Source organism: Oryza sativa, chromosome 5 (genome assembly GCF_034140825.1).
Source record: "Oryza sativa Japonica Group chromosome 5, ASM3414082v1".
NCBI classification, from domain to species: Eukaryota; Viridiplantae; Streptophyta; class Magnoliopsida; order Poales; family Poaceae; genus Oryza; species Oryza sativa.
The window spans coordinates 12,899,751-12,924,407 of record NC_089039.1 but is presented as its reverse complement, the minus strand read 5'-3'; the positions used below and the strand labels follow the sequence as shown (position 1 = coordinate 12,924,407).

Genomic DNA, 24,657 nt, shown 5'->3' with positions numbered 1-24,657 from the left:
AACTTTTTTGTTATAAGTTGCCGAAGTGCCTGTGGCATACTTGCGCATGTGCTCGAGTGCTTCGACTCTTACCCCCTCCAAGAGTTCGTGCGACACCTCGCGCTCCTCTTCGCCCCCAGAGAACGTCACCCTTGGTGAGTTAGCCCCTAGCTCTGTCGGGGTCATTGCCTCATCGCCATAAAGAAGCATGAACAAGCTGAACTTGGTTGGTCTTGTGGGGGTCGTCCGAAGGGCCCAGAGAACAGATAGCATTTCCCCTGGCCATTTGCCCTTCGCTGCCCCCTCAAGCCTTTTCTTTAGTGCTTCTAGGATCTTACCATTTGTGGTTCGACCGCCCCATTTGACTGCGGGTGCGCGACCGATGCGAACCTGATTTCCAAGTTAAGCCCTTCGCACATTTCTCTGAACTTGTTAGAGTCGAACTGCTTGCCGTTGTCGGTGATGAACTCTTTTGGCACTCCGAAACGGCAAACAATGTTTTTCCATACAAACTTCTGTACTGCTGCCGAAGTGATTGCTCCGAGGTGTTCGGCCTCAATCCATCAAGAGAAGTTTTTGACGGCCACAATTGCAAACTTGTACCCGTTTCGCGCCACCGGGAATGGCCCAATGATGTCCAGTCCCCATCTGGCGAAGGGCCAGATTGGTGCGATGGGCTGCAACTCATACTGGGGCGCGGTTTGGCTTCGGCCATGGCGCTGGCAGCTTTCGCACTTCTTGACTTGCTCAACACAGATTTTCAACACAGTGGGCCAATAAACTCCTTGTCTAAACACTTTGGAGGCAACTGTTCTTGCGGCTTGGTGCGTGCCACAGAGCCTCTGTTGTATCTCTTTTGCCATTTCCTTGCCTTCGTCAAAAGAGATGCAGCGAAGCAAGGGTTGAAGTACCCCGGAGCGATATAGCTGACCTGAGACCATCTTATACCTTGCGGCTCAGAGTTGCAGGCGCTTTGCTTCTGCTTCATCTTCCGGAAGCCAGCCAGTTTCAAGGTATTTTATGAATGGTGTTTGCCAGTCGCATGGATCTTCGCCCAGTTTCGCCTGGTCGATTGCCATGACCTCCAGGCTCTCCACAGGCACACTTGGTGCGTATAGGACTTCAAAAAAGATGCCTGGTGAGTGTGGGCCTCCACAGGCAGCAGATTTCGCCAAGGCGTCTGCTTCCTCGTTCTGGCCTCTAGGTAAATGTTCGACCGTTATGCCGGTGAAGCACTTCTCCATAGATCGAACGACCTCCAAATACCTCTTCATTCCTTCTTCTTTTGCCTCAAAGGATTTGTCGACATGGCCTGCTACCAGCTTGGAGTCGGTTCGGATTAGCAAGCGCCGAACCCCCAATGCTTTCGCCTTTCATAGGCCCAGAAGAATGGCTTCGTATTCTGCCGCGTTGTTGGTTGTGTCGAACTTCAGCCTTGTGGCATACCGAATCGGCACACCACTCGGCGAAGTGAGTACTGCCGCAATGCCCGCCCCCTTGTGCGACCACGAACCGTCAGAGTACATCACCCAGGGCTGTTCGACGAGCTCGGGCTCAGGGGCAAAAGCCGGTGTCCATTCGGCTATGCAGTCAGCTAGTACTTGAGACTTGATAGCAGTGCGGGCAAAAAAAAAATGCAAGTCGAAAGGGGATAGTTCTGCCGCCCACTTGCTGAGCCGGCCAGTAACTTCCTTGCCTCAGTATTTCGCCCAAAGGGTACTGCGATGGCATTATGACTTTGTGAGCCTAGAAGTAATGCTTAAGCTTGCGCGAAGCCATCACCAGGGCGTAAGCGAGCTTTTCCATTTCAATGTATCTTGTCTTCGCTCCTTGCAATGCTTCGGAGACGAAATAGACCGGTTTCTGGCCTGAATCTGTTTCTTGGACGAGGGCACCACTGACTGCCACTGGTGAAGCTATCAGGTATAGTAGCAGTTCGCTTCCTGGTGCTGGGCTGATCAGAGCTGGCGGGCTTTGCAGGTATTGCTTTAGCTCGTCGAACGCTGCTTGGCATTTGGGTGTCCAGTTGAATTTTCCCGCGCCCCGGAGGGTCTTGAAGAAGGACAAACCTCTTTCGGCTGTCTTTGAGAGGAATCGACTGAGTGCCGCAATTCGGCCTACGAGCTTCTGTACTTCACGTACGCTCGACGGAGGCTTCATTTCCTGAATGGCATCGATTTTCACGGGATTCGCCTCGATGCCTCTTTCAGAAACAAGGAAACCCAACAACTTGCATGCGCGAACGCCGAAAACGCACTTCTCAGGATTTAGTTTCATACCCGCTGCGCGCAAGTTGTCGTATGTCTCCTGCAGGTCGGACGCGTGGTCGAAAGCCTTGCGGCTTTTTACGTCGATATCGTCGACATAAGCCTCCACGTTTCACCCCAACTGCTTGTAAAGGACCTTGTACACCAGCCTGGCGAAGGTTGCTCCGGCATTCCTCAGGCCAAAAGGCATCCTGAGGTGACAAAAGGTGCCAAATGGTGTGATGAAGGCTGTCTTGGGGATGTCGGCCGGGTTCATGTGGATCTGGTGATAGCCGGAATATGCATCCAAAAAACTCATGAGTTCGCAGCCAGCTGTTGAATCCATGAGTTGGTCGATCCTTGGCAAAGGGAAATCGTCCTTCGGACATGCCTTGTTCAGGTCTATGAAATCTACACACATGCGCCATTTGCCGTTTGATTTTCGCACCATCACTGGATTCACCAGCCATTCAGGATGGTCGATCTCTTGGATGACCCCAGCCTTGAGCAATTTTTGGACTTCGGCTTTTGCTGCTTCTTGGCGATCAGCGAACATCTTGTGCAGCTTCTGTTCCCTTGGCTTGGCATCCGGCTTGACTGGCAGGTGATGCATGATGAGATCTGTTGAAACACCTCCCACCTGATCGGGGCCCCAGGCGAAGATATCACTGTTTTTCTTGAGTACTTCTAGGATGGTTGCCGCCACTTCTTCGCCCATGTTGCCCCCCAGCGATACGAGCTTTGTGGGGTCAGCGTCATCAATCTGCATCTTGATTATCTTGCCGTGAGGGGCAGGCTTTGGCGCGTGCTTCGCCCGGTCATGTGGTTCGGCCTCAACATTATGTACTGCTCTGTTGATTATGGCAAGATCGCCTTTTGAAGCGGCCGAAGGCTGAAGCCCCTTGACCACGATCACTCTCGCCAGGCCGGGCATCTTGAGCTTGAGATAATTGTGGTGGGAAATAGCTTTGAACTTGTTCAAGGATGCACGACCGAAGATGGCGTTGTAGTTGTACGGGATGTCGACAACGTCGAACAATACTTGCTCTTCGCGTATGTTTTCCCCTGTGCCGAAAGCTACCAGCAACTGTGCTTGGCCATGAACTTGAATTGCTTCTCTGCCGAAACCTCGGAGCGATGCTGGTGCTAGGGTAAGGGCTAGGGTGGGCAACCCCATCTTGGCATATGCTTCGGCGAAGATGACATCGGCCGAACTACCTCCATCGACCAGGATTCGCCGGACCTCGAAGCCAGCTATCTCGGCAGAGATCACTAGAGGATCTTGATGCGGGAACATTACTCCTTCGGCGTCTCCTGGCCCAAAAGAGATTTGCTGGTTCAGATACTACGGGGCCCCTTCGCCCGCCGAAGTGATATTGTGGACCGTTCGGAGTTGCATCTTCTTTTGCCGCTTCGATAGCTGGATCGGCGAGTCGGCCCTTGTAAATCACTTAGATTACTCTGCGCTACGCATCTTGGCGCTGTTCGGCCGGGAGTGCTTGTTCTTGAGCTGCTTCACGAGGTGCTTCGACAGCTGCTCCCTGCTACGGCCTTGGATCTTGCGCGTTGCCACGCTGCCGAATGTTTCAGCATTGCTCCGTGGTATGCGAAGAGCGTCCGTGGAAGGTGCAGTAAAGGTCTTTTCGAACCTTCATGCGGACCGGCTGCTGATGGTTGCTTGCTTGCTGGGCGTCGAACTCCTTGCGGAGGGCTTGCACTTCTTCGACAGCCATCACAGCCTTGCCCGCACGGTCGGTTCTGAACTTCCTCCAGGTCATGGGGGCTTGGCCTTGACTTGGCGGTTGTCTCTGGATCGCCGGCTGGGGCTGGCGAACAGCGAGAGGAGGTGGTTCGGCAACTTGAACTTGTGCTTGGGCTTGGGCGGTAGCAACAGAAGCCTTATCATACTCAGCTTGTATTGCTTGCCGTCGCTTGGAATCCTCTTCGCCCCTTGCGTACCCGTCGATGATGCGAAGTAGGTGCTCAAGCGTCTGTGGCTCTTTGTTGGCGATTTTTCTTGTGAGTTCGCCCTCGAGTAGACCGGCCGAAGTGGCGTTTATGACAGACGCCTCGGTTATGTCTTGCACTTGGCACCGAGCTTGCGAGAAGCGACGCATGTACTCCCTTATCGACTCCCCCGGCCTCTAGCAAATACCGAGTAGATGCTGCTGTGTCTTCGGCTCCTCATAGGTCCCTCGAAAGTTAAGGACAAAGACATCACGCAATTGCTCCCAAGAGTAAATGCTATTGGTTGGCAAATTGAAATACCAAGAATGGGCGATGCCGTCTAGAGCGCGATGTATTACCTTTGCCTTGGTATTTTCGTCGCCATGAGCCGCTTCGATCGCAGACTCATAAATGGAGAGGAATTCCTTTGGGTCAGTTTCGCCCGAGTAGCGCGGGACGGGTGGGAACTTGAACTGGGGTGGGATTGAACGGGTCTTGATTCCCCCACTCAGTGGTAGCCCCTTTTCGCCCCCTGCCCTGTTCACGGCACCTTGCTGCGGGTACAGCGTGGTGAAGGGCGAAATCACGGCTTACGCGTGAGGTTGGGCCATGGCATTCGGCTGCCCAGTGTAACGCCCCGATTTTCGTTCGGGATTAAAAATCATTTAATAATGCATTTCCTAGAAATTAAATAAAAAGTTAATCAATTTAATCAAGCGAAATTATAGAGGAAATTAAAATTTCCTTTAAAAATCATTGGCCGGGAATATTTTGTAATATTCTTTGTGCCCTAATATACTCTCCGGAATTTTCCATGAATTTTCGGAGCTCGAGAAATAGTTTTAATAGCACAAAGATCATTCCATCAATTAAAATAAAAAGAAAACAAATAAAATCCTCCTTCCTCTCTTTGGGCCCCTTTCGGCCCAATCCCTCCTTTCTCTCCCGCGGCCCGCGCGCCCCCTTTCTCTCCCTCTCGGGCCGGCCTTCTCCCTCGGCCCGCTCGGCTCTCTCTCTCCCTCAAGTCTACTTTACGTCCCCCGGTTTCCCTCCTTTCTCTCCATCCGGCCGACAGGTGGGACCGTGGGCCCCACCTGTCAGCTCCTCCTCCTACCTCTCGCCGGCCAATCCCAACCGCCACTGCCGCCCACGTCGCCGCAAAATCCGGCGCCCTCCCGCACCCGAGCTCGCATCCAACGACGTGGGCACGATCCCCTCCACGTCCTCCACCATTTTCCCCGCTCGCCCCACAAAAACCGGCGCCGGCCGAGCCGCCATCACCCCACGTCGGCGCCCCACTTCCCCGGCGGTTGCCGCCCCGACTCCGCCTCTCCCGGGCTCGATCCGGCCTCCCCTCCCCTATAAAAACATTCCCCGCACCTCCCTCTCCCTTTTCCCCTCTCTCCCGAGCCCTCCCGTGCACGAAAACCACCCCGCCACCGTCGCACCTCCCGCCGCCGCTCGCCGACGACCCTCCAGCCGGTCGCCACAGCCGCTCCCACCACCGTCGTTCCGCGCGACCGCCACCAGCGGCTTCGCCGCGTCGTGCCGCACCCCGGCGTCCGCTCCATTTCCCCTCCCCGCCTCCGAAGCACCGTCGCCACGCGCACCACCTCCTTCCACCGCCGCCGCCGACTCCAGCCGCCGCTTGGCGCCGCTCCTAGCCACCCCAAGTCGCGTTGTCGCCGCCGCTCGCTTCGCAGCGCCGAGGAGCACCTCGGCCGCCGCTTTTCACGGCCGGGATCCCGCCGGAACACGGTTCCCCTTGCGCCGGTGCGCATCCGCCGCCCGTTCTCACCTCCGACCAGCGATTCATGCCGCTGGGAGCCCTCTCTCCCCCTCCTAACCTCTCCCCCATCCTCCCCAGGTCCTTCCGGCCGCCGTCCACCGGTTCCCGTTCGCGGAACGCCGCCGGGCCGCCGTTCCGCCTTCGTCCCGAGGAGCGCCGACGCCGAGCTCCCCCGCCTTTCCCCGCCCCTCGTCGCCGCCCTCGGTGAGCACTCCTCCCCTCTTCCCTCTTTCTCCCCTTGGCCGGCCGCCTCCCGTGCTTGCGCGCGCCGTGCCGCCGCCGCCGGTGGCCGCCCAGCCCGTGTGCCGCCGTCGCTTTGGTCCCTGCCGCCGTCGCCGCCAGCCTTGTGTGCGCGCTGGCCAGGCCGCGCCGCTCGGCCGTCCCCAGCCGTCCGATCGGCCCTGGCCGATCTGGGCCGTCGGTTCCGTGGACCGGCGGTGGACCACCCGCGTGGTCCCGGTCCACGGTGAACCGCCCTCCCCCTTGTGCCGCTGACCGGTGGGGCCCGCTTGCCGGCGCCGCCCCTCCCCTTTGATGACGTCAGCAACCCTCTTTTTCTTTGGAAAAATAAATAATAATTGCGTCATAATTCGTTAATAATTCTAGAAATTCATTTAAATGGCTCAAAACTTCTAAAATTCATATCTAATTCATTCGAACTCCAAATTGGGCCATTCAAATTGCAAAATTCATCTAAAATTGAGCTCTACATGTTTGTTTACTTTTTATGTACTATTTCCTTGGTTTTTATTAGAGTTTTTTCTCGTTTTGCGTGCCAGCGTGTAGAATCCGTCGTTTCGGAAGTCCGTGGTCGCGAGGAAAAGAGTTCGGAAGATCAAAGTGAAGAAGCAAGTCAAGTCACACATTCCCCTTGAGCATTTTGATCCTAATTTACAAATGTTTTATCGTTTGCAAATAAATATGCATGTTTTGCTAATTACATGGGGTCAGGGTTTTACCTATCTGCTCGCTTGTGCCATGTTTACTTGATATCTTTCCTTTGTCAACCATGGGTAATAAATCGCCTAGCTTGTGTTACTTTGATGACCTAGCTAGAACTATATGCTTAGCCATGCTTAATTACCACTAGCTCAGTCGATGGGATAATTGCAGTATTAGACATTCTAGTATCTTGATGAGCTGCGTGCTCGAGACATCTGGCCATGCTTCATGGTCGTAATTATCCAACTAAAATGCGACTGAATGGTGGGTTGTGGGTGCATGGTTTTGCTGGTCACACCCATGGCAGTTAAGGACCGGTTCGCGGGATGCCCTGGAAGAACTTATCGTACTTACCACAAGCCAGCGTGGGCAACGGCTGGGCTTGTAGTGTAGCTTTCCTCTAGCCGACGCATCCAGGCAAGGGTGGGCGTGATGGAATTTGGATGGGCCCTGCGACGGCCTATGCGGCTTCCGGATTCACCTAGGCACGAGAGGGGACTGCCCGCTGCCTTGCGAGGAGTGGGGGTAAAACCTGAGGTGTGGTGTGCTTGTTTAGAGGGGGTTATGCAAAGGGTCCTGTCACGGCCTCTTTCCGGTATGTCGTGGTGGCATGTCGGCGCACGGAAACGTGTCGTGGGGCTGTGTCTTGTGGGTACAGTTGTACACCTCTGATCAGAGTAAAACTATTCGAATAGCCGTGCCCGCGGTTATGGGCGGTCGACCAGATTCACCGTGATTAGTCCCATCTTAATAAATCGACTCAATACACTGTAGTTCAGGTGGGTTGGTTGGGCCTGTTCAACGTGGTGTAGCGTTGATCAGTGGCGATTCAATATTACTTTAATTACTCAACAGTTTTACTGTTTTGCTCAATAAAATGTTTTACAACTGCCTTTATGCAAATAGCCACAAACCCCTCCTTGTATCCCCTTGCACGTCTGCATCGTTGGTGTGGCTTGCTGAGTACGGTGGTTGTACTCAGTCTTGCTATTATTCCCCCTTTTCAGAAGTGTAGTGCTTCTGAGCTGAAGATGGAGTTAGAGGACCAAGGCTCAGACCCCAGTTGAGTTTTGCCTGTGGAGTGGAGCTGAAGCCCCGCTAGGATCGCCTTTTTTCCGCTGCTGCTTTCGTTTCGGTGCGAGGACTAAGTGCCTCTTTTGTAAGTATTTTACGCTTTATTTACGTTTGGAACTGTATATTACTTGTCGTTTTGTGTACCCTGGCTGGTCCTGGACAGGGATTTAATACACAAAATAGTCTGGAAATTTGGGCTAAATTTCTGGGCGTGACACCCGGCTCCGATTGGTGATGCTTGCTGAGCCACCATGGATGGGTCCAACGTTGGCTGTGACCATGTCATGGCGACCTGGTTTGGTGCTTGGTTTACTTCGAAGCCTGGTGTTGGTGATTGCGGCCGAACGGTTGGTGCCTGAGCAGCATTGATGAAGTCGAACTGCGGTCCTTGACTCCACGGTGAAGCCCCCAGACTTGGCTGATTCGACGGCAACCAACTAGGCGCACCTTGACTTGTATTCCCCTCCGAGTGGGCCGAAGGGGCTGCACCTGAAATGCTGTGGGGTTGGCTGAGTTGCTGAAGGAAAGCTTGGAGCTACGCCTGTAGAGCCGAAGCCCCTTCTACCATTGTTTGTGGCACTTGGCCAGGCGGTTGAGGGTGTACTTGGGCAGCGACCGGTTGAGCTTGTAGTTGCACGTGAGGGGCCGGATGCACTACTGCGGTTGATGGCTGCCTGGCGAAGTACATTAGCGCTTGCGTAACTTGTGGCGGAAGGGGCTGGGTCGGTGCTTGTGGATAGACTTGGGGTGGGACATAGCCTGCCGAATACTGGAGGATTGGGGCCGAAGTGACCTTGGACCGCCTTGCCGCGTTGTACGCCTGTTGCTGTTCTTGCATTTGGCGAAGCATGTCTTGGAGTCGTGTCATGTTCTGTCGCATGGCTTCCATGTCAGCTTCGGTTTGTGTTTCGGGGTCTGGGTTGACTTGGGCTTGCACAGCGGCGAGCGCAGTTGAGGCCTCTTCTAGCTGCGATGGAGCGGCTTGGGGCACCAGCAGTTGGCTTGTCGAAAGGATCTCTGCCCTGGTCTGGAGTGCCCTTGCCGCCGCAGCTGTCTTCGCCATGTCAGCCGCGTTCGGCACCTGCGCAGAGGTGGCAGGAGCCGAAGGTGGTAGCGATGGCACAGGTTCGGAAGCAGATGGCGCTCCTCCATCTTCGGCGACGGGCGCCGAAGGCTCTGCTCCCTCTTCGGCGGCCATATCCGCCCCGGCTTCACTTTCCTTTCGCCTTGTAACCTTCTCCTTCACAACCTTCTTTGGTGGCATTTGTTCTTAGTGGTTTCGCTCGGAGGTCCCCACGGTCGGCACCAGCTGTTGTCGAAACGACAACCGCATACGTCGAAAAACGTGGTCACTCAACAGTGGTTGGAAAAAAAGTAAAGTGTATTAATTTGAGAATTTTTCTTGGGATCCCCCTATTACATGGCCCTATGGGGCTATTTATAGCCCCCATTACAGGTCTTACTACTAGGGTTTTGGTTATACAGGGGAATTTACATGGTTGCCCTTATGAAAGGGACATTTACATGGGTACGTAGCGTAATTGTGGTCCATGGGCCCTTAACGGGCCGTCAGGCAATTGTCGACCCAATTGACCCCTTGGCTTGATGGGCCAAGATAGCTTCTTCGGTCCTCCCGGGGACGAACCTGCTACGGCGAAGTCGTCCCCCTTCGGCATATGCTCTTCGCCTTGCGCCCTTCGCCCAGCAGGCCTCTAGCTTGGCTGCGATTCCCTGCCTCTCGCCGTCCTTGCTTCATAGTCTTCGCCATGAGGGGGGGGGTTCGCCCTAACTAATCTTGATGTCTCGTGCTTGAATCCCCGCCGGTCGCATGCTTTCGGCAGGTTTGGTCAAAGGGCCTCATGCCATATCGCCAACAAGCATTATACTCTGGAAGTTGTTCTTCATTTGTTGCCTCAACAACTAGAGTTGGCTCAGGCTGTGGCTCAACTAGTGGTTGCTCCTCTTCTTCAATTTGTCGCCAACAAGCATTATACTCTGAAGGTTTGCTCTTCATTTGTTGCCTCAACAACTAGAGTTGGCTCAGGCTGTGGCTCAACTAGTGGTTGCTCCTCTTCTTCAATTTGAACTTCCTCATCAACAAGATCTGCCCTCTTCTTCGCCTTTGCATCATGTTTCCGAAAAAGTGGTGCAACGTCTCTATCCCTTTTCATGTCTCACTACAATTTGCACTACAAATTAATGAGACACTAAGTTATATTGACTACTAACTAAGTTGTTGCTAAAAAAATCTAAGTTTCAGTTTTCAATCACATTTTTTCGTCCACATTTTTCATTCATCGATGACCAATCTATTCAAAGTAAATACTAAATCACTAAAATGAGTAACTTAGTGTCTCGGTCGTCAGTCGTCACGGAGGGGCAGGCAGCAACCAGCAGGGCCTCAGCCCTCAGGGGGCAGGCCGGTCAGGGCACTAGGGCATTGGAGGCTGGAGCACTTGTCGAGCAAGAGGGAGAGGGGCGGTCGGGCGGCGCCGCGGCGGGGGTAGAATTGTGGCCGGCTGGCCGCCACCGGCCGGGGTGCTGCCGCATACCCGCGCCGGGCCGGGGCGGCCGACGAGCGACGGGTGCCGCCTGCACCCTGCAGGCGTCCAGGCGAGACGATGGCCGCCGGCGTTGGCGCTTGGAGCAGAGCCGCAGAGCGAGAGGAGGAGGAGGCGAGGAGCGGGGAGTCGCCGAGTCAGGAGACCGTAGGGAGAGGCGGGCGGCGCGATTTGGGGGAGGATTGGAGCGGCGGGCGTGCCTCTGGTGCCTCTCCTCTACCATCCCTACCGGCTAATCCTAGCCTTTGGTGGGCTTTTTTCGTTTGGGCCGTTGGGTGGAGGGGCCTTCCTAGGACAAAATCCAGGGTGGTCCACCCAGACTACCCACTGGAGCCGCCCTTGAAGAGTCCTACCCCTATAGAACTATTGTACACACTAGTGAGAAATGTACGAATGTACACACTAGTGAGAAGTGTACAAGTGAAATGGAGTGAAGGAATGAATGAGAAGAGTCCTACCCCTGTGGAGCTATTGTATACACACTAGTGAGAAATGTATAAGTCCTATCCCTTTGTAATACCTGTACACACTAGTGAGAAGTGTACAAGTGAGAATGAAGGAATGAATGTAATACCCTAGTCACACTAGTGAGAAGTACAAGTGAGAATGAAGAAATGAATGTAATACCCTAGTCACACTAGTGAGAAGTGTACAAGTGAGGATGAAGGAATGAATGTAATACCCTAGTCACACTGTCCCTATGTAATATAGAGAAGAGTCCTACCCCTATGTAAAAGTACAAGTGAGAATGAAGGAATGAATGTAATACCCTAGTTTCTTCCGGGCAGAAGTAGTCGGGCCAGTTGTCTGGTCATTCGAGTCTTCATCATCATCATCGATGATCAATTTTCTTGGCCTTTTCCTAGAGCCAGCTCGGTTGTCCTTACCCGCGGCTTGTTTCTCTTGGCCAGCAGGGTTGATGGTTGGGCCACCTGTTGGTCGGTTGCTTGTTTGGTGGCGAGGATAATGGCGGTTCTGGTTTATGGTTACAGAAGTAATCTGCAAGAGCACGGATATACCATTGCAGCATGTGACCAAGAAGTATTCCAAAGTATCGTATTTAATCCCAAGGGAAGATGTGAAAGAGAGAACCATACTAATAATTTTATACGTATATATTACTTGACTTCATCAAAGTCTAAGCAAGGGTTAAGATATTTATAGGGGTAGATTTTACACGAAGCAAACACAAGAGGGGCCAGCCAGCAGAGGCGTCAGTGGCAGTGAGATGGAAGGCAGTGGGCGACGGGCGGCGGCGGCGACGCCCTCCCTCCGCCTGATCTGGCGGGAGGAGAGGCGGCAGCACAAGAGGGGCCAGCAGGCGACGAAGCAGATGAATCCCTTGGGGCCAGCCCCTCTTCCTCGCTCGTCTCTTGTAGATTTTTTAGATGTTTTGGTGGATTTGTGGATGATTTTATTGTAGTATGTTCATTATGTGATGTCAATCGATTTTAGTGACGATTTGTGAATGATTATATGTGATGTCAATCAATTTTGGTGACGGTTTGTGGATGTTTTGGGAATTTGGGGATTTCAATTTGATTTGGGCACATGGCAACGGTGCTCAGTGAGTTCGGCTCCATTCGAGCCGGCTCTCTTTTTTTTTTTTGGCTCGAGCAAAGCTAAAGGTGCCGGTTGAATAATTGTCATAGGAGCCAGTTACTGTTATTGGTGCCGATCAATAGGTGCCGGTTGGGAAACCGACACTTATAGCCGGTTCCCAACCGGCACCTATGGCTCTTTTTGTAGTAGTGATATATGGAGTCCTTATTTCGTGGATGGATATGGTGGATGCTGACTTTGGTATAGAAGTTTAGCATATGGTAAGTGGATGAAATATTTTTCTAATCCTCCAGTGTAGACAGAGAGAGCAATATATTTAGTGGATAAGTGCACAAGACTTTGATCATGAGAATATAAAATGGATCTAACGAGGGTCACAACCATTTGACAAAACTCAAAATGATAACAAGCATCATATGTATAAAATTTATCATTAAGATCGACATACGACTTTGGTAGGAAGGGAACATCAATGAGGAGTACGTAAAGTTATTTCGTTTTTCTTTTATAAAAGGAAAAAGTACGAATTACACCCCTAAAGTATTGGGTGGGTACGAATTACCCCCCTAAACCTGAAAATCAGTCATTTTTCACTCTCAACTATCAATACCGGACGAAAAACCCCCCTAGCAGCTTCGCAAGCGGTTTTGATCTACGTGGCCAGTCCAGTCAGCAATTATTTTCTTTTTAAATGTCAATCTCATCTCTCTTCTCCCTCCCTCACCTCGAGGAGGACCGCCGCCGCTCCGCCCCCCCCCCCTCCCCCGCTCTACCACCGCTGCTTCGCCCCGCTCCTTCTCCCGCTTCTGGCCAGCGGCAAAGTTGCCAAGCAGCTGGTAGGAGGTCGCGGAGCCATCCATGGTGAGGCAGAGATCGTCGTTGCACGCCGCTAGCTCCTTCTGTGTGCGGTAGATGAAGTTGAGCGCGGCGGTGACCTCCTCCTCGAAGCGGGAGAAGGAGCTCATAGTGTCACTCCTTGAGACGCAGCTTGCGGAGTTTGCAGAGGCCTTCCCCGAGCTCCATCATGGCGCCACGGTGGTTCTGTGTTTGTGCACGATCATGTGTCTAATCACAATTTTTACTGGTGGAGTAATAATTACTATGCATAGTTAAATGTGGAAATGAGACGATGAAAATATACTTGGTTGAAGAGGTGGTGGAAGCTGACGGCGCACTGGAGGATGCGTGGAGCAGCGTCCAGGCCAGTGGGCTCGTCGGCGGTGTTCCAGAGCTCCTCCACGACGTCGTGGCACGCGTGGAGCTCGCCGCCGTTGAACAGCGCCACCGCTGTGTCGAAGCTCCCACCTATGATTTCCGACGACTCCCGCCGAAGCGGCGGAGGAGGCGCCCGCTGCCACCGGCACGTGAGCCCCAGCCGCCGGCATCCAACGGGAGAGAGAGAGGGGGTGAGAGGAAAGAGATAGAGAGAAGATTATATCTGACAGGTGGGTCCTATCTTTTATTTAATAAAAAACTTGTTGACTGTACTGCCACGTAGACCAAAACCGCTTACAAAACTGCTCGGGGGGGTTTTCATCTGGTATCGATAGTTGAGGGTGAAAAATGGCTAGTTTTCAGATTTAGAGGGGTAATTCGTACTCACCCAATACTTGGGGGGGTAATTCGTACTTTTTCTTTTATAAAATCCCCAAGGTTCGTTTGTTCCCCAAAAGTCTAAGTTGGATCCACCCCTGCTATGGATAAATAAGATTCAATTCAACACCAAAACAAACCCTTCAATCCCCTCTCATTTGTAATCCTAAGCAAATTACTAAGCTACGTAGATGTGGTTCTTGTAATTTATTTGGAGTAATCAGTTTAATTGAATCACAGTAGCATTGTGTTTCCCCAATTTAGTTTTGTCTTTCAAAAAAGAAAAAAGACATTTTTGTTTCACATTTGGTACTCTAGCCAATTTATTCAGTTATCTATCCAATTTATTCAATTGTTCTGCTTTGTACTGTAGTCTAGCCAATTTATTCAACTATTCTGCTCTGTACTGTAGTCTAGCCAGTTTATTCAGTTGTACTGTTTCCAGAATAGGGGTATCCGGGGTCTCAAATTATTTAAATTTTCTATGAGCTACATGCTAGAACCATTATGCTAAGTGCTTGTATAGAACCATTATGCTAAGTGCTTGTATAAATAACATTATTTGTAAATTAAATTTAAGTGCCTATCTTGCCATGCTATTCAGTTTAATCTCTCAGCAGGCTATGCATCTGTCCATGCGTGTATATGCAGCCATCATATAGCTGCGTATTAACCAGATTCCTTGCTTTGTCTAATTCAGTATCATTGCAAGGAACTGACTTAATTCCGACAATCATTTCATATGTGGTGAGCACACCTTATTTCCCCTCCTGTAATCAGAGGATCAAATGACAAATGGTGGTATAATAAATTAGTGATCGATGTTTTGTTACGTAGTTCAATACAAATTTCATTTCCCTAACTGCTATTGCTGACATTGTTCACAAAGACGAATAGATTTGTCTATCAGCAATCCTCTGGGACACTGGTTATTAAGTCCTGAAAAATGCAATAATTAATAAAAATTAAGATCTTAGCATTGCAAAAATCATAGGGTATCATCACATATTGCATAATTTATTTATAAATTAATTGTAACTTGCTTTGTTAGGGGAAAGTCAACATGTCTGCGCGACATCAGCAGCAGTGATCCACCATGCATGACCACGCAGATCGGAGACCTCCTATGCCCATATCCTGTTGTTTCCGGTTGACGTCCTCAGTTCCTCTTCACCTGCGTTGAAGGTAAAAGAATTCTGTAAAATAATTAGCAATATATTAAACAATTTCTGTTTTTTACTGAATAATAAATCTATCTCATTTTATTCCGGTCGTTAAAACATATATTTTTTATTTGATTTGTATTATTATATATAGTCATAGCGTTAGCACCAGTACGTTTCTAGGAAGCTTGCCAGAATGGTTGTTACTTGATAGCCAGTTGGTAGTTTCACATTCTTTTTCTATTACTTCGTTTGGTTGATAATTAGGAGTTTATTATTATTGATTCTTCCCTTTTGGAATAAATACAAATCAACCTGTTCCTTTACATCATTTTAGCTCCACCCGCTCCCACGCTTTCTGACTCCCTGTCAACACCAATTGATTTTTGGTCCACTCTGATCCTGTTTGATTTTGGTTCTGGTTCTGGTTCCATTGGAAGATATGGCCATTATTTTACATTTTATATGTGCAGCTAATAAGTCTATCCCCTCTTCTGATGTAACCCTCATGTTGTGTGTTATTGCTACTGATGATATTAGTAATACATTAACTATTTCATTTTACCATATAGTTGTTCAGTCAAATTTTGCTCAATCAAGTTGTTATCTCAAGCTAATTTCAGAGACAGGTTTGGAAATGCATTTAGCTGTCAATTCTGTACTATGCTAACAAATTGATCAGTTAATAAATTGTTGCCTTCTCCAACATTTCATGATACATCTGCTATGTACTTTCTTATAGTTGCTCTGATTTTCCAAATGGTTTCGATTGAGCTTCTATCAGGTTTTCCTCTCTTTGTCAAAACTACTAGAGAAGGCCATGTATGCCATGGGACTGATTGCACTGCAGAACATGTTCATTCGTGCCTGGTAGACTGGTAGTGCTACTTTATTTCTCTTAACTCTCTACTGTGTGTGAATGAAAATTGTGGTGGAATATTCTGTTTTTAGATAAATGGAATATATATATATATATATATATATATATATATATATATATATATATATATATATATATATATATATATATATATATATATATATATTTATATTTATATTTATATTTATATTTATATTTATGTTGTTGGAGGTAGAGGTAAAATGTGTAATGATTGCAGCCTATTTTGTTATTTAGTATGTACTATGAAAGAGTGGTTAATGCAATTTGGGAGATGAATTGAGAAATGAGTTTCCAAATTTGATTGCATGACGTATCCAATTTGGGAAATGAACTGAGATATTACTCCTTTGTTTTTATGTCTGAAACCATATTTGTACTGTATGTCAGTGAAAATAGTCAGTGTCATGCATATATCATCAGTTTCCATGGGTCAGTTCAATATTTTTTTCTGTCTGAACAGTGCATGGGAGTTTCAATACAAACTGGGAGCTGTAATTCTTGTGGTGTTGTCCACGTATTGTTTCAGTCACATTGAGTAAACTTAAGCACCTTTAACTTTGGAGATACAATGCTTGGTTTTGAAACAGTTCCCTTAATCATGTAAATGGTGGTCAGTTTCAGTTTAAAGAAAAATCATTGTATGCCCTTAAGATCATATGCTATCACTTCCGTGCTCCGAGTTTTATCCACTCACTTGCATACCATGAACTTTGAATTTTTTTTCCCTTCCAAATCCTTTTCGTCAAGTGACCGTTTAATTGGTGTGGAAGGTTGAATTTACACGTGGGCATGGAAGGTGTGGAATATCTACCATTGATATTTAATTATCCTTATAAGTTCTTGATAACAGATTTTTATTTTATCTTTGCCTTATGCTGATTATCCGGCTGATATTGACAGATGCTTATTATTTGCTAGGAGAATGGCCAGTGATGATTTATGGTGCTTTTGATTTTGCTTCTTACACTTGTTTTTTTCCCTTGTGGTTAGTCTTTTTTAACTCACACTTATCTGTGTTCTTTATCACTACTTTGTGGTCCAAATGATGGTATACACTTCTGGAAACCTGAAGCCGCTTCTGAATTTCATTAATGCTTGCAAATCTGGGATGACCAGATATACACAAGGCATCATACAAATACAATTTTCAAGTTTTGATCCTATTCCTTTTTATCTTTAATCTTAATAATTTTTATCTAACAAATAGATTTTGCCATCATAGCGCAAGAAAGTAGAGGTATCAAGCAGAAACAAGAATCAAAGTATAGTTAAGCTTGTCGATGAATGTCAATTTTTTTACTTGTATGCCCTTCATGACCTGCTCTGCAAAGATGGGATAAACTCATGATTAGAATTACACGATCTATTATGTATATTTATGATTAAAGTATTCTTATTTCTCTTTTGAGCAATATCTAATCAATGATTGCTGTATAAATGTTGTGTTGTGCAAATTATGTGTATCTTGTAAAAAATCTTAGACATATCCTTATTGTTTCAAATTTCAAACTGTATTATGTGATTTTCCTTTTCTTTAAGTACATTTTGACATTTAATTGTCAGCATATACAAACAGTTAGTCTTGCTTTAATGCATAAGTCCTTCTATTGATATATATATTCTGTTTTTTAATAAAAAGGATATTGCATATTAAATAAAGCATCTTATCAGATAATTTTTGGACTTCTATTTTTTTACTTGTTGAGTACATAGTAACGTGGTATTTGGATCTTCGAAACATGTTTTTTTTCTCGGTTTATCACCACTGTGTTTGTATGAAAAATCATATATTTTATTAGTACCGAGGCTCAATACTCTTTTTCAAATTTGATTCCATTCAATAGGTATCGACGTGCCTTACAGGTGCACGCTGACTAGTGCTTTAAATGTGTGTCCGTATACGTTAATTTTTTTTTTTCCAAAACAGCTAAACATGGCCAAAGTCAGTCTTCCTGCATGAGAAGAGGTCCCGTATTTACCACCACCGTTTTGACTCCTCTCAGACACACAAGCTGCAGGCTGTGTCCTCGGAACAATGCCCCCACATACATGCGATGCGACAGAGACGCTCGCGATCTTGGGCGTGGCGGTGGGTCCTGTGGGAACGACGGGCGGCGAACTCACGACCGCCAATCGGCCAAATGGAGATAAACGGCGACCCACATGGCCTCTCCCTATAGGCTCCCCAGCCACTCCCCCCAATCCAAACATGCCAATGCCATCCCCCACGCGTCGGCGCGCCCCACCCATCTCCACACTTTCCTCATCCCACGGCGCCCATGCCCACCACCTGTTCGACCACCTGACACGCCTGCCATGCCTCCCGCCCTCACCTCCAACCCCCCCTCCTTCCGCCCCCTCTCCACCCCTCTAACCCGCCGCCGTGCCGCCACAACCTTCCTCTGCCGTGTCGGCCCTGGCAAGCCTTCCAAGGACACCGGCGCGGATGACGAGCCGAAGAAGAGGTCGTTCTTCGCCGATTTCGGTAAGCTCTCGGATGGAAGGTCGCTGATACCGGCCTTCCCGCCGGCCGCGGCTGGGTCTCTGTTCGCCGGCGGGAGGGGGAGGAAGGACCCGCAGACAGTGTTCGTCGCGGGCGCCACGGGGCAGGCGGGAGTTCGCATCGCGCAGACGCTGCTGCGGCAGGGGTTCGCCGTGCGCGCCGGGGTGCCGGACCTCGCGTCCGCCCAGGAGCTGGCGCGGCTCGCCTCCGCGTACCGGCTCATTTCCCCCACCGAGGCGCGCCGACTCAACGCGGTGGAGTCCGATTTCGAGGACCCCGAGGCGATCGCCAAGTCCATCGGCCCTGCAACTAAGGTGGTGGTTACAGTCGGCGCAGCTGAGAAGGGGCCCGACGGCGGTGTGGTCACCACCGACGAGGCGCTCCGAGTTGTGCAGGCTGCTGACCTTGCCGGCGTGACACACGTTGTGGTGGTGTACGACCTGGGGGCCGGTGACCCCAGTGGTGAGTCGACGTACAATGTGCTCGACGGGTTCACGTCCTTCTTCTCGAACCTCTTCTCCCGTGTGCAGTCCTTGCCACTAAACGAGTTCTTGGCTAAGGTGGTGGAGACCGACGTCAGGTACACTCTCATCAAGACGTCACTCACAGATGACTACAGCCCTGAGAGCACCTATGGCTTGGTCCTGGCCAAAGAGGGCGCGTCCAGCACTACTTCCTCAACAGAAACCGGCAAGGTATACAATACTGTGATGATGCAATAGTCTACATGAAGGTTCGTTACATTCATAGTTTTGTGCGTTTCTGTAGGTGTCCAAGTTGCAGATTGCTGGTCTTGTGGCAGATGTCTTCTCCAACGTGGCAGTCGCGGAGAACAAGGTACTGGTTTACATGTGCCATATGTTCAACCTTTGCATGCCAACGCATTTGAAAGCATCATTGTAATTAGGCACTCTGTTCTGTTGGTAGTTCTGCCCTGGTAGTCCCACGAGGAACTTGTATGGAACAGGAAGGTTCTTGTGATTAGTCAGAACTCAGAAGTAGATTGCCTCGCGTTTGTGGTTATTATATTCATGACAGACACTGTTAATTAGATGTGTCAATTTGATTAAAGAGAACATACATACTTGACCAATATTCTGAAGCAACAGATATAATAGTCCGAAGTGCAGACTGTTAGGAAATAAACCTGACCGTGTGTGTTCAGGTCAGTTCGCGTGCGTCGTGTGTGTGTTTGTTGTGAACGCGTCCGTCGCGTGGAGGTTCGTCCGAGTTTAGCTCAGGCTAGCTAGCTGCGAGCGTGTGTATCGGGTTCAGTTGGAGAGTGTGGCGTCGTGCGCGGACGCTGGCGGCCGCGTCGTGCGCTGAGTTTGTGCTCATGCATGGCGTGAGCCGGGACATGCGGATCGTGCGAGCAAAGGCCGGGGAAGGAGTTCGTGCTCCATTTGTGCGTCACCCTAGGTCTATATAAGCACATGTTCATCCTGTTGTTTATCACCGAGTGAAAATAGAGAAAAGCCGGCATTCGTTGCCAGGGCGTTCGTTGCCATTGTCAAGCTTCACAAACTCTGCTACTCACTCTCGTGTTTGTGTGTGTCTCCGATCTTGGCCATTTCCAACATTTGGTATCAGAGCGAGTTTAGAGAGGGGAGATGATGACGCCGCCGAAGACTCTTCGCATCGAGGACTCGAGCTCTAGCGGCACCGGTTATGGCAGCACACCGCGTCAGGCCGTGGTGGAGCGCGTCGTGCCCAATTCCAGCGTCGTGGAGCTGCCGATGCTAACCAGGGCTAACTATCATCAGTGGGCCTTGGTTATGCGGGTGAGCTTGGAGGCGCTGGTGTTGTGAGACGCGGTGGAGGCGGTCACCAACGACCGCGCCAAGGATCGGCGGGCGTTGGCCGCCATCTTGCGTGCAGTGCCATCGGAGATGAAGGCCGGGCTTGCCGTGAAGACGTCGGCGAAGGAGGCGTGGGACTCGGTGAAGAAGATGTGAGCCGGCGACGATCGCGTGAAATAGGCGAGCGTGCAACGCCTCATGAAGGAGTTTGAGAACATGGCGTTCCGCGACGGGGAGACCGTTGGTGACTTTGTGATGCGCATCAACGGGCTCACCGCAAGCCTGCGCGACCTCGGGGAGGAGATGGAAGACAGTCGCGTGGTGAAGAAGGTCGCGCGTGGTCCCGAAGAGGTTGAAGCAAGTCGCGGTTGCGATTGAGATGCTCGCGGACATGGATGTTATGTCCGTCGAGGAGCTCGTCGGACGCCTGCAAGTGGCGGAGGACGCCGACGCTGAAGATCACGTGGAGGCCCATGGCGAGCAGCTACTTCTCACCGAGGAGCAGTGGGAGGCACGTCGGCGCCAGCGTCGCGAAAAGGAGCGTGTGCGTGAGGGCGGCGCCAAGGACGACGGCCGAAACAGCGACAATGACGACGGCGGCAGCAGTGTGAGCTCCGAGGTAAACCGGCGTCCGCGCCGTCCAGGAGGGAAGTGCTACAATTGTGGTGTTCGTGGCCATCTCTCCCGGGATTGCCGCAAGCCAAGGAAGGAGGAGGCGCTCCTCGCCTCTGCCGACGACGAGCCGACGCTCCTGTAGGTCAGGTTTAGGGGGTGATTGTTAGGAAATAAACCTGACCGTGTGTGTTCAGGTCAGTTCGCGTGCCGGCGTGCGTCGTGTGTGTTTGTTGTGAACGCGTCCGTCGCGTGGAGGTTCGTCCGAGTTTAGCGCAGGCTAGCTAGCTGCGAGCGTGTGTATCGGGTTCAGTTGGAGAGTGTGGCGTCGTGCGCGGACGCTGGCGGCCGCGTCGTGCGCTGAGTTTGTGCTCATGCATGGCGTGAGCCGGGACGTGCGGATCGTGCGAGCAAAGGCCGGGGAAGGAGTTCGTGCTCCATTTGTGCGTCACCCTGGGCCTATATAAGCACATGTTCATCCTGTTGTTGATCACCGAGTGAAAATAGAGAAAAGCCGGCATTCGTTGCCAGGGCGTTCGTTGCCATTGTCAAGCTTCACAAGCTCTGCTACTCACTCTCGTGTTTGTGTGTGTCTCCGATCTTGGCCATTTCCAACACAGACAACAATTTTATTTTTTGTCTGTAACCATCTGGAAGCACAAACCATATGTAATCGTTTGACAGTTCGTGCAGGAGAAATAAATAGATATGTTAGAGTGCATATACATAGCAATAGATATGTTAGAAATAAATATATGGTACTATTCAAGCTTCTGAAATTTGAAACACAACTTTGCATAGAAGTTACAGTGGATTAAAATTTCTCATTTTTTAATGCATATAGTCAATGGTTGCACACCGATGGGGCTACAATAAGCTGGCTAAAGTAATGAAACTGGCCCGCCTAACTCAGTCCATGAATTGTTCTAACCTTGTATTGAAAAACACTTTTGTATACTGTTTTTGTATCTCCATTATGCAACCAACTGATTATGTTGATAAATAATCTGTGTAATTCAACTATGAATTTATATTGTGGCTGCCTATTTACTCGATTTTTAACTTCATCATGAATAAATTTGTCATTTTCCAGGTTGTCCAAGTTTCCACTAGCTCATCAGTAACATCCAAGACCATAGAGGAGGCTTTCTCGTGAGTAGACTAACCCATATGCATTTTTCTCCAACAAATTGTTATTTGATCCTTTTGGTATTAGTAGTTTTCTATTTAGTGCTCAAGTAAGCATGTTTCTACTGACTAACATATTGTCCGTGTGTTGCAACGGAATTTTAATTAAAGAAAAATATTATTAACATTTCTTAATTGTTCTACATATTTGTTAATCGCACGTGGACCCTTTTAGCCCCATACTAATCTTTTTTTCCATAAAAAGTAAAGAGATAGTGGAAGTAGTTGACATATCGGACCTCTAGCCTCACATGTTTTTTTTCCTTAAAATAAAGTTAGGAGTTGGTAGTGGTTCACCACTACTCCTTTTTATCAGTATAGAAACGAGGGATCTAGGTTAGAGCATAGCGGGCTTGTTTGGTTTGAAACCCTACCAAAATATTGGTAGTATCAAACCTTGGGCAAAATTTTTTGATAGTATAGATCTAGCTCCACTCTATTGATTTGGTAAAAATTGGCTCCAATCCAAAATGCTAACATGCACTATTCAAAACTACCTAAGAATTGGTAAGGCAAGAATTGGCACAAAACCAAAATGGCTCACCATTTCTTGCCTTATTGTTGGAAGGCAACTTCTTGTATAAAGAAACCTCGATGCCCTAAGGCATCTTGTCAAAAGTTGTGGCCAGCATCTGCTATCCTTGTTGATGGGTTCTATTGTAACCAAAGGATGATACATTTTAACCAAAGGTCTATGGCTTTGTTCTTTCTACTAAGTTCCCAACTCACCTCTATCTTTTTCCGTGCGTATGCTTTTCAAATTGCTAAACGGTGTGTTTTTTGCGGGTGGTAAGTTCCCAACCTCACCTCCCGAACATAGCCTATATATTGACAATAAAATTCCAAAAGAAATCCTTTTTCTCACTCCTAAATTCTGATGGGCAGTTACAATGTTCAGTTGACAACAGTATTAGGGCCTGTTTAGTTCGCGAAAAGGAAATTTTTGGATGTCACATCGGACGTTTAACCGGATGTCGAAAGGAGTTTTCGGACACGAATAAAAAAACTAATTTCATAACTCGCCTGGAAACCGCGAGATGAATCTTTTGAGCCTAATTAATCCGTCACTAGCATATGTGGGTTACTGTAGCACTTATGGCTAATCATAGACTAATTAGGCTCAAAAGATTCGTCTCGCGATTTCCCTCCTAACTGTGCAATTAGTTTTTTAAAAAATCTATATTTAATACTCCATGCATGTGTCCAAAGATTCGATGTGATGTTTTTGGGAAAAACTTTTTGGAACTAAACAGGCCCTTACTTTTCTGAATGTCAAATTTTTTCGATGCTTCAAATCTTTCTTACAATTGCTTACTTACTCTTTGTGTGGCATTGCACACATACTCCCTCTTCAGAGCTATCCCTGAGGACAGTAGAAGGAAGGAGTACCAAGATGCTGTTGCAAAAGCACAGGCAGAAGAGGAGACTCGGGCTTCGCAGCGAACTCGTCAGGCAGAAGAGGACACTACTACGGTCAAAGCCGGGGGGAAGAAGACGCCCTCTGATGAGGCAGCTGCAAGTGAGGCGCAAGCTTCTCTGGAGAACCTTCTGAGCAGAGCCAAAGGGTTCGGCACGGACTTCTCATGGGAGAAGCTCAGCACACAACTTGCAGGAGTGGCCACTCAGGACTCAGACGAGGTGGAACCAAAAGCGCAGATCGCCACCGTGAGAGGCCAGGCAAAAGCAAAGAAGCTGGCACCACAGAGAGCTGTTGTGAAGCCCGCGGCGCAGAAGACAAGACCAACACCAAAGCAGCCGGAATCCAAGCCGGATGTGAGGCCCGTGTTTGGGGGACTCTTCAAGCAAGAAACAATCTTTGTGGATGAGGACTGAGCTAATGCAGACTCTGCCATTTTTCTTAATCTTTTGTATGCTATATCTATGAAGCTCTTGGTGTATTCTTGGAAAGTGAATGAGTGACAGTTGTATAAAATTGGCTGCAAAACCGTATAACATTCTCTGCAGGTGAGAATTGTTCGCTTATTTCGGAATTCTCTGAACTTCCAATGATTGCGCGGCGCCACGCCGCACACAAAAATTTCTCAAACAAAACTATCATTAAAAAGCTATTATTGTTTGAATTGTTCTCTTTAGTTTCATGAAGCCTAAAAGGAACTCTCAGAAACTTATATACACATAGCACCAGTTCATGTGACTTGGGCTGTTGGAATTAATAGATGGGATTTAGCCCACTCGAACATTAATTCTTTGCAAAATCATAAAAGCCCACCTTATGAGATGTCATGTATGGGGAGTTTAGAACCACCTTGCTTATTCTAGGAGACGGAGACCTCCTTAAGGGCTGTTGGAATTAATAGATAGGCCTTAACCCACTCGAAGATTAATTCTTTGTAAAATCATAAAAGCCCACATCATGGGATGTCATGCATGGGGAGTTTAGTACCACCTTACTTATTCTAGGAGACGGAGACCTCCTTAAAAGACAGGATGCCCTCCTATCCACTTGAAGCATGTGAGGTGGAGAGAAGAGGGGGAACACGCGCGTGCTTGCTCGGCTCGCATGGCATGGCGCGTGCACGACATACGCGTCAAATGGTCCGCCAAAATTGGTCCCTCACCCTTACGCAGTTGCAGCCTCATTTTGCAGTTTTGTTTTGCTGTGGGAAATTCAGATTTGCTTGTTTTGGAAACATTTCGAATTCAGATTTGCTTGTTTTGGAAACATTCTGAAAAATCCAGTATGTGAAAACGACATGGAGTTCGGATAGGTTACGCGTGACTTATCCGGTTCGGTTACGCGGAGTGGAGATCGTGCGGGCGCCCTGACCAAGCGACA

The 24,657-nt window shown here is 49.0% G+C and overlaps 2 protein-coding genes and 2 pseudogenes across 2 annotated transcripts; 2 read left to right on the top strand and 2 right to left on the bottom strand.

The window, feature by feature from the left end:
* Nucleotides 1-2,358: 2,358 nt before the first annotated feature.
* Nucleotides 2,359-4,003, bottom strand: LOC136356635 (uncharacterized). Its single transcript, XM_066310882.1, has 3 exons — nucleotides 3,875-4,003; nucleotides 3,696-3,783; nucleotides 2,359-3,539 (listed from the first exon to the last, which is right to left on the bottom strand). Exons 1-3 carry the CDS (start codon nucleotides 4,001-4,003, stop codon nucleotides 2,359-2,361), a joined length of 1,398 nt encoding a protein of 465 aa, XP_066166979.1.
* Nucleotides 4,004-12,667: 8,664 nt separating this feature from the next.
* LOC107280944 (uncharacterized) lies at nucleotides 12,668-18,076 on the bottom strand (annotated as a pseudogene).
* Nucleotides 17,964-23,843, top strand: LOC4338302 (protein PLASTID TRANSCRIPTIONALLY ACTIVE 16, chloroplastic). Its single transcript, XM_015785362.2, has 4 exons — nucleotides 17,964-18,956; nucleotides 19,030-19,098; nucleotides 21,766-21,824; nucleotides 23,216-23,843. Exons 1-4 carry the CDS (start codon nucleotides 18,075-18,077, stop codon nucleotides 23,691-23,693), a joined length of 1,488 nt encoding a protein of 495 aa, XP_015640848.1. The 5' UTR covers nucleotides 17,964-18,074; the 3' UTR covers nucleotides 23,694-23,843.
* Nucleotides 19,721-21,211, top strand: LOC136356497 (uncharacterized; annotated as a pseudogene).
* Nucleotides 23,844-24,657: the final 814 nt, after the last annotated feature.

Bases quoted from the DNA above. Each gene is read 5' to 3' on its own strand.
- LOC136356635 (XM_066310882.1), bottom strand. From the start codon at position 4,003: ATGACCTGGAGGAAGTTCAGAACCGACCGTGCGGGCAAGGCTGTGATG. The intron at 3,784-3,874 runs GTTCGAAAAGAC...GCAACGCGCAAG, and splicing joins AGCAGCCGGTCCGCATGAAG to ATCCAAGGCCGTAGCAGGGA. The intron at 3,540-3,695 runs GTAGCGCAGAGT...CTTTTGGGCCAG, and splicing joins GCCGAACAGCGCCAAGATGC to GAGACGCCGAAGGAGTAATG.
- LOC4338302 (XM_015785362.2), top strand. From the start codon at position 18,075: ATGCCTCCCGCCCTCACCTCCAACCCCCCCTCCTTCCGCCCCCTCTCC. The intron at 18,957-19,029 runs GTATACAATACT...GCGTTTCTGTAG, and splicing joins CCTCAACAGAAACCGGCAAG to GTGTCCAAGTTGCAGATTGC. The intron at 21,825-23,215 runs GTGAGTAGACTA...CTCCCTCTTCAG, and splicing joins ACCATAGAGGAGGCTTTCTC to AGCTATCCCTGAGGACAGTA.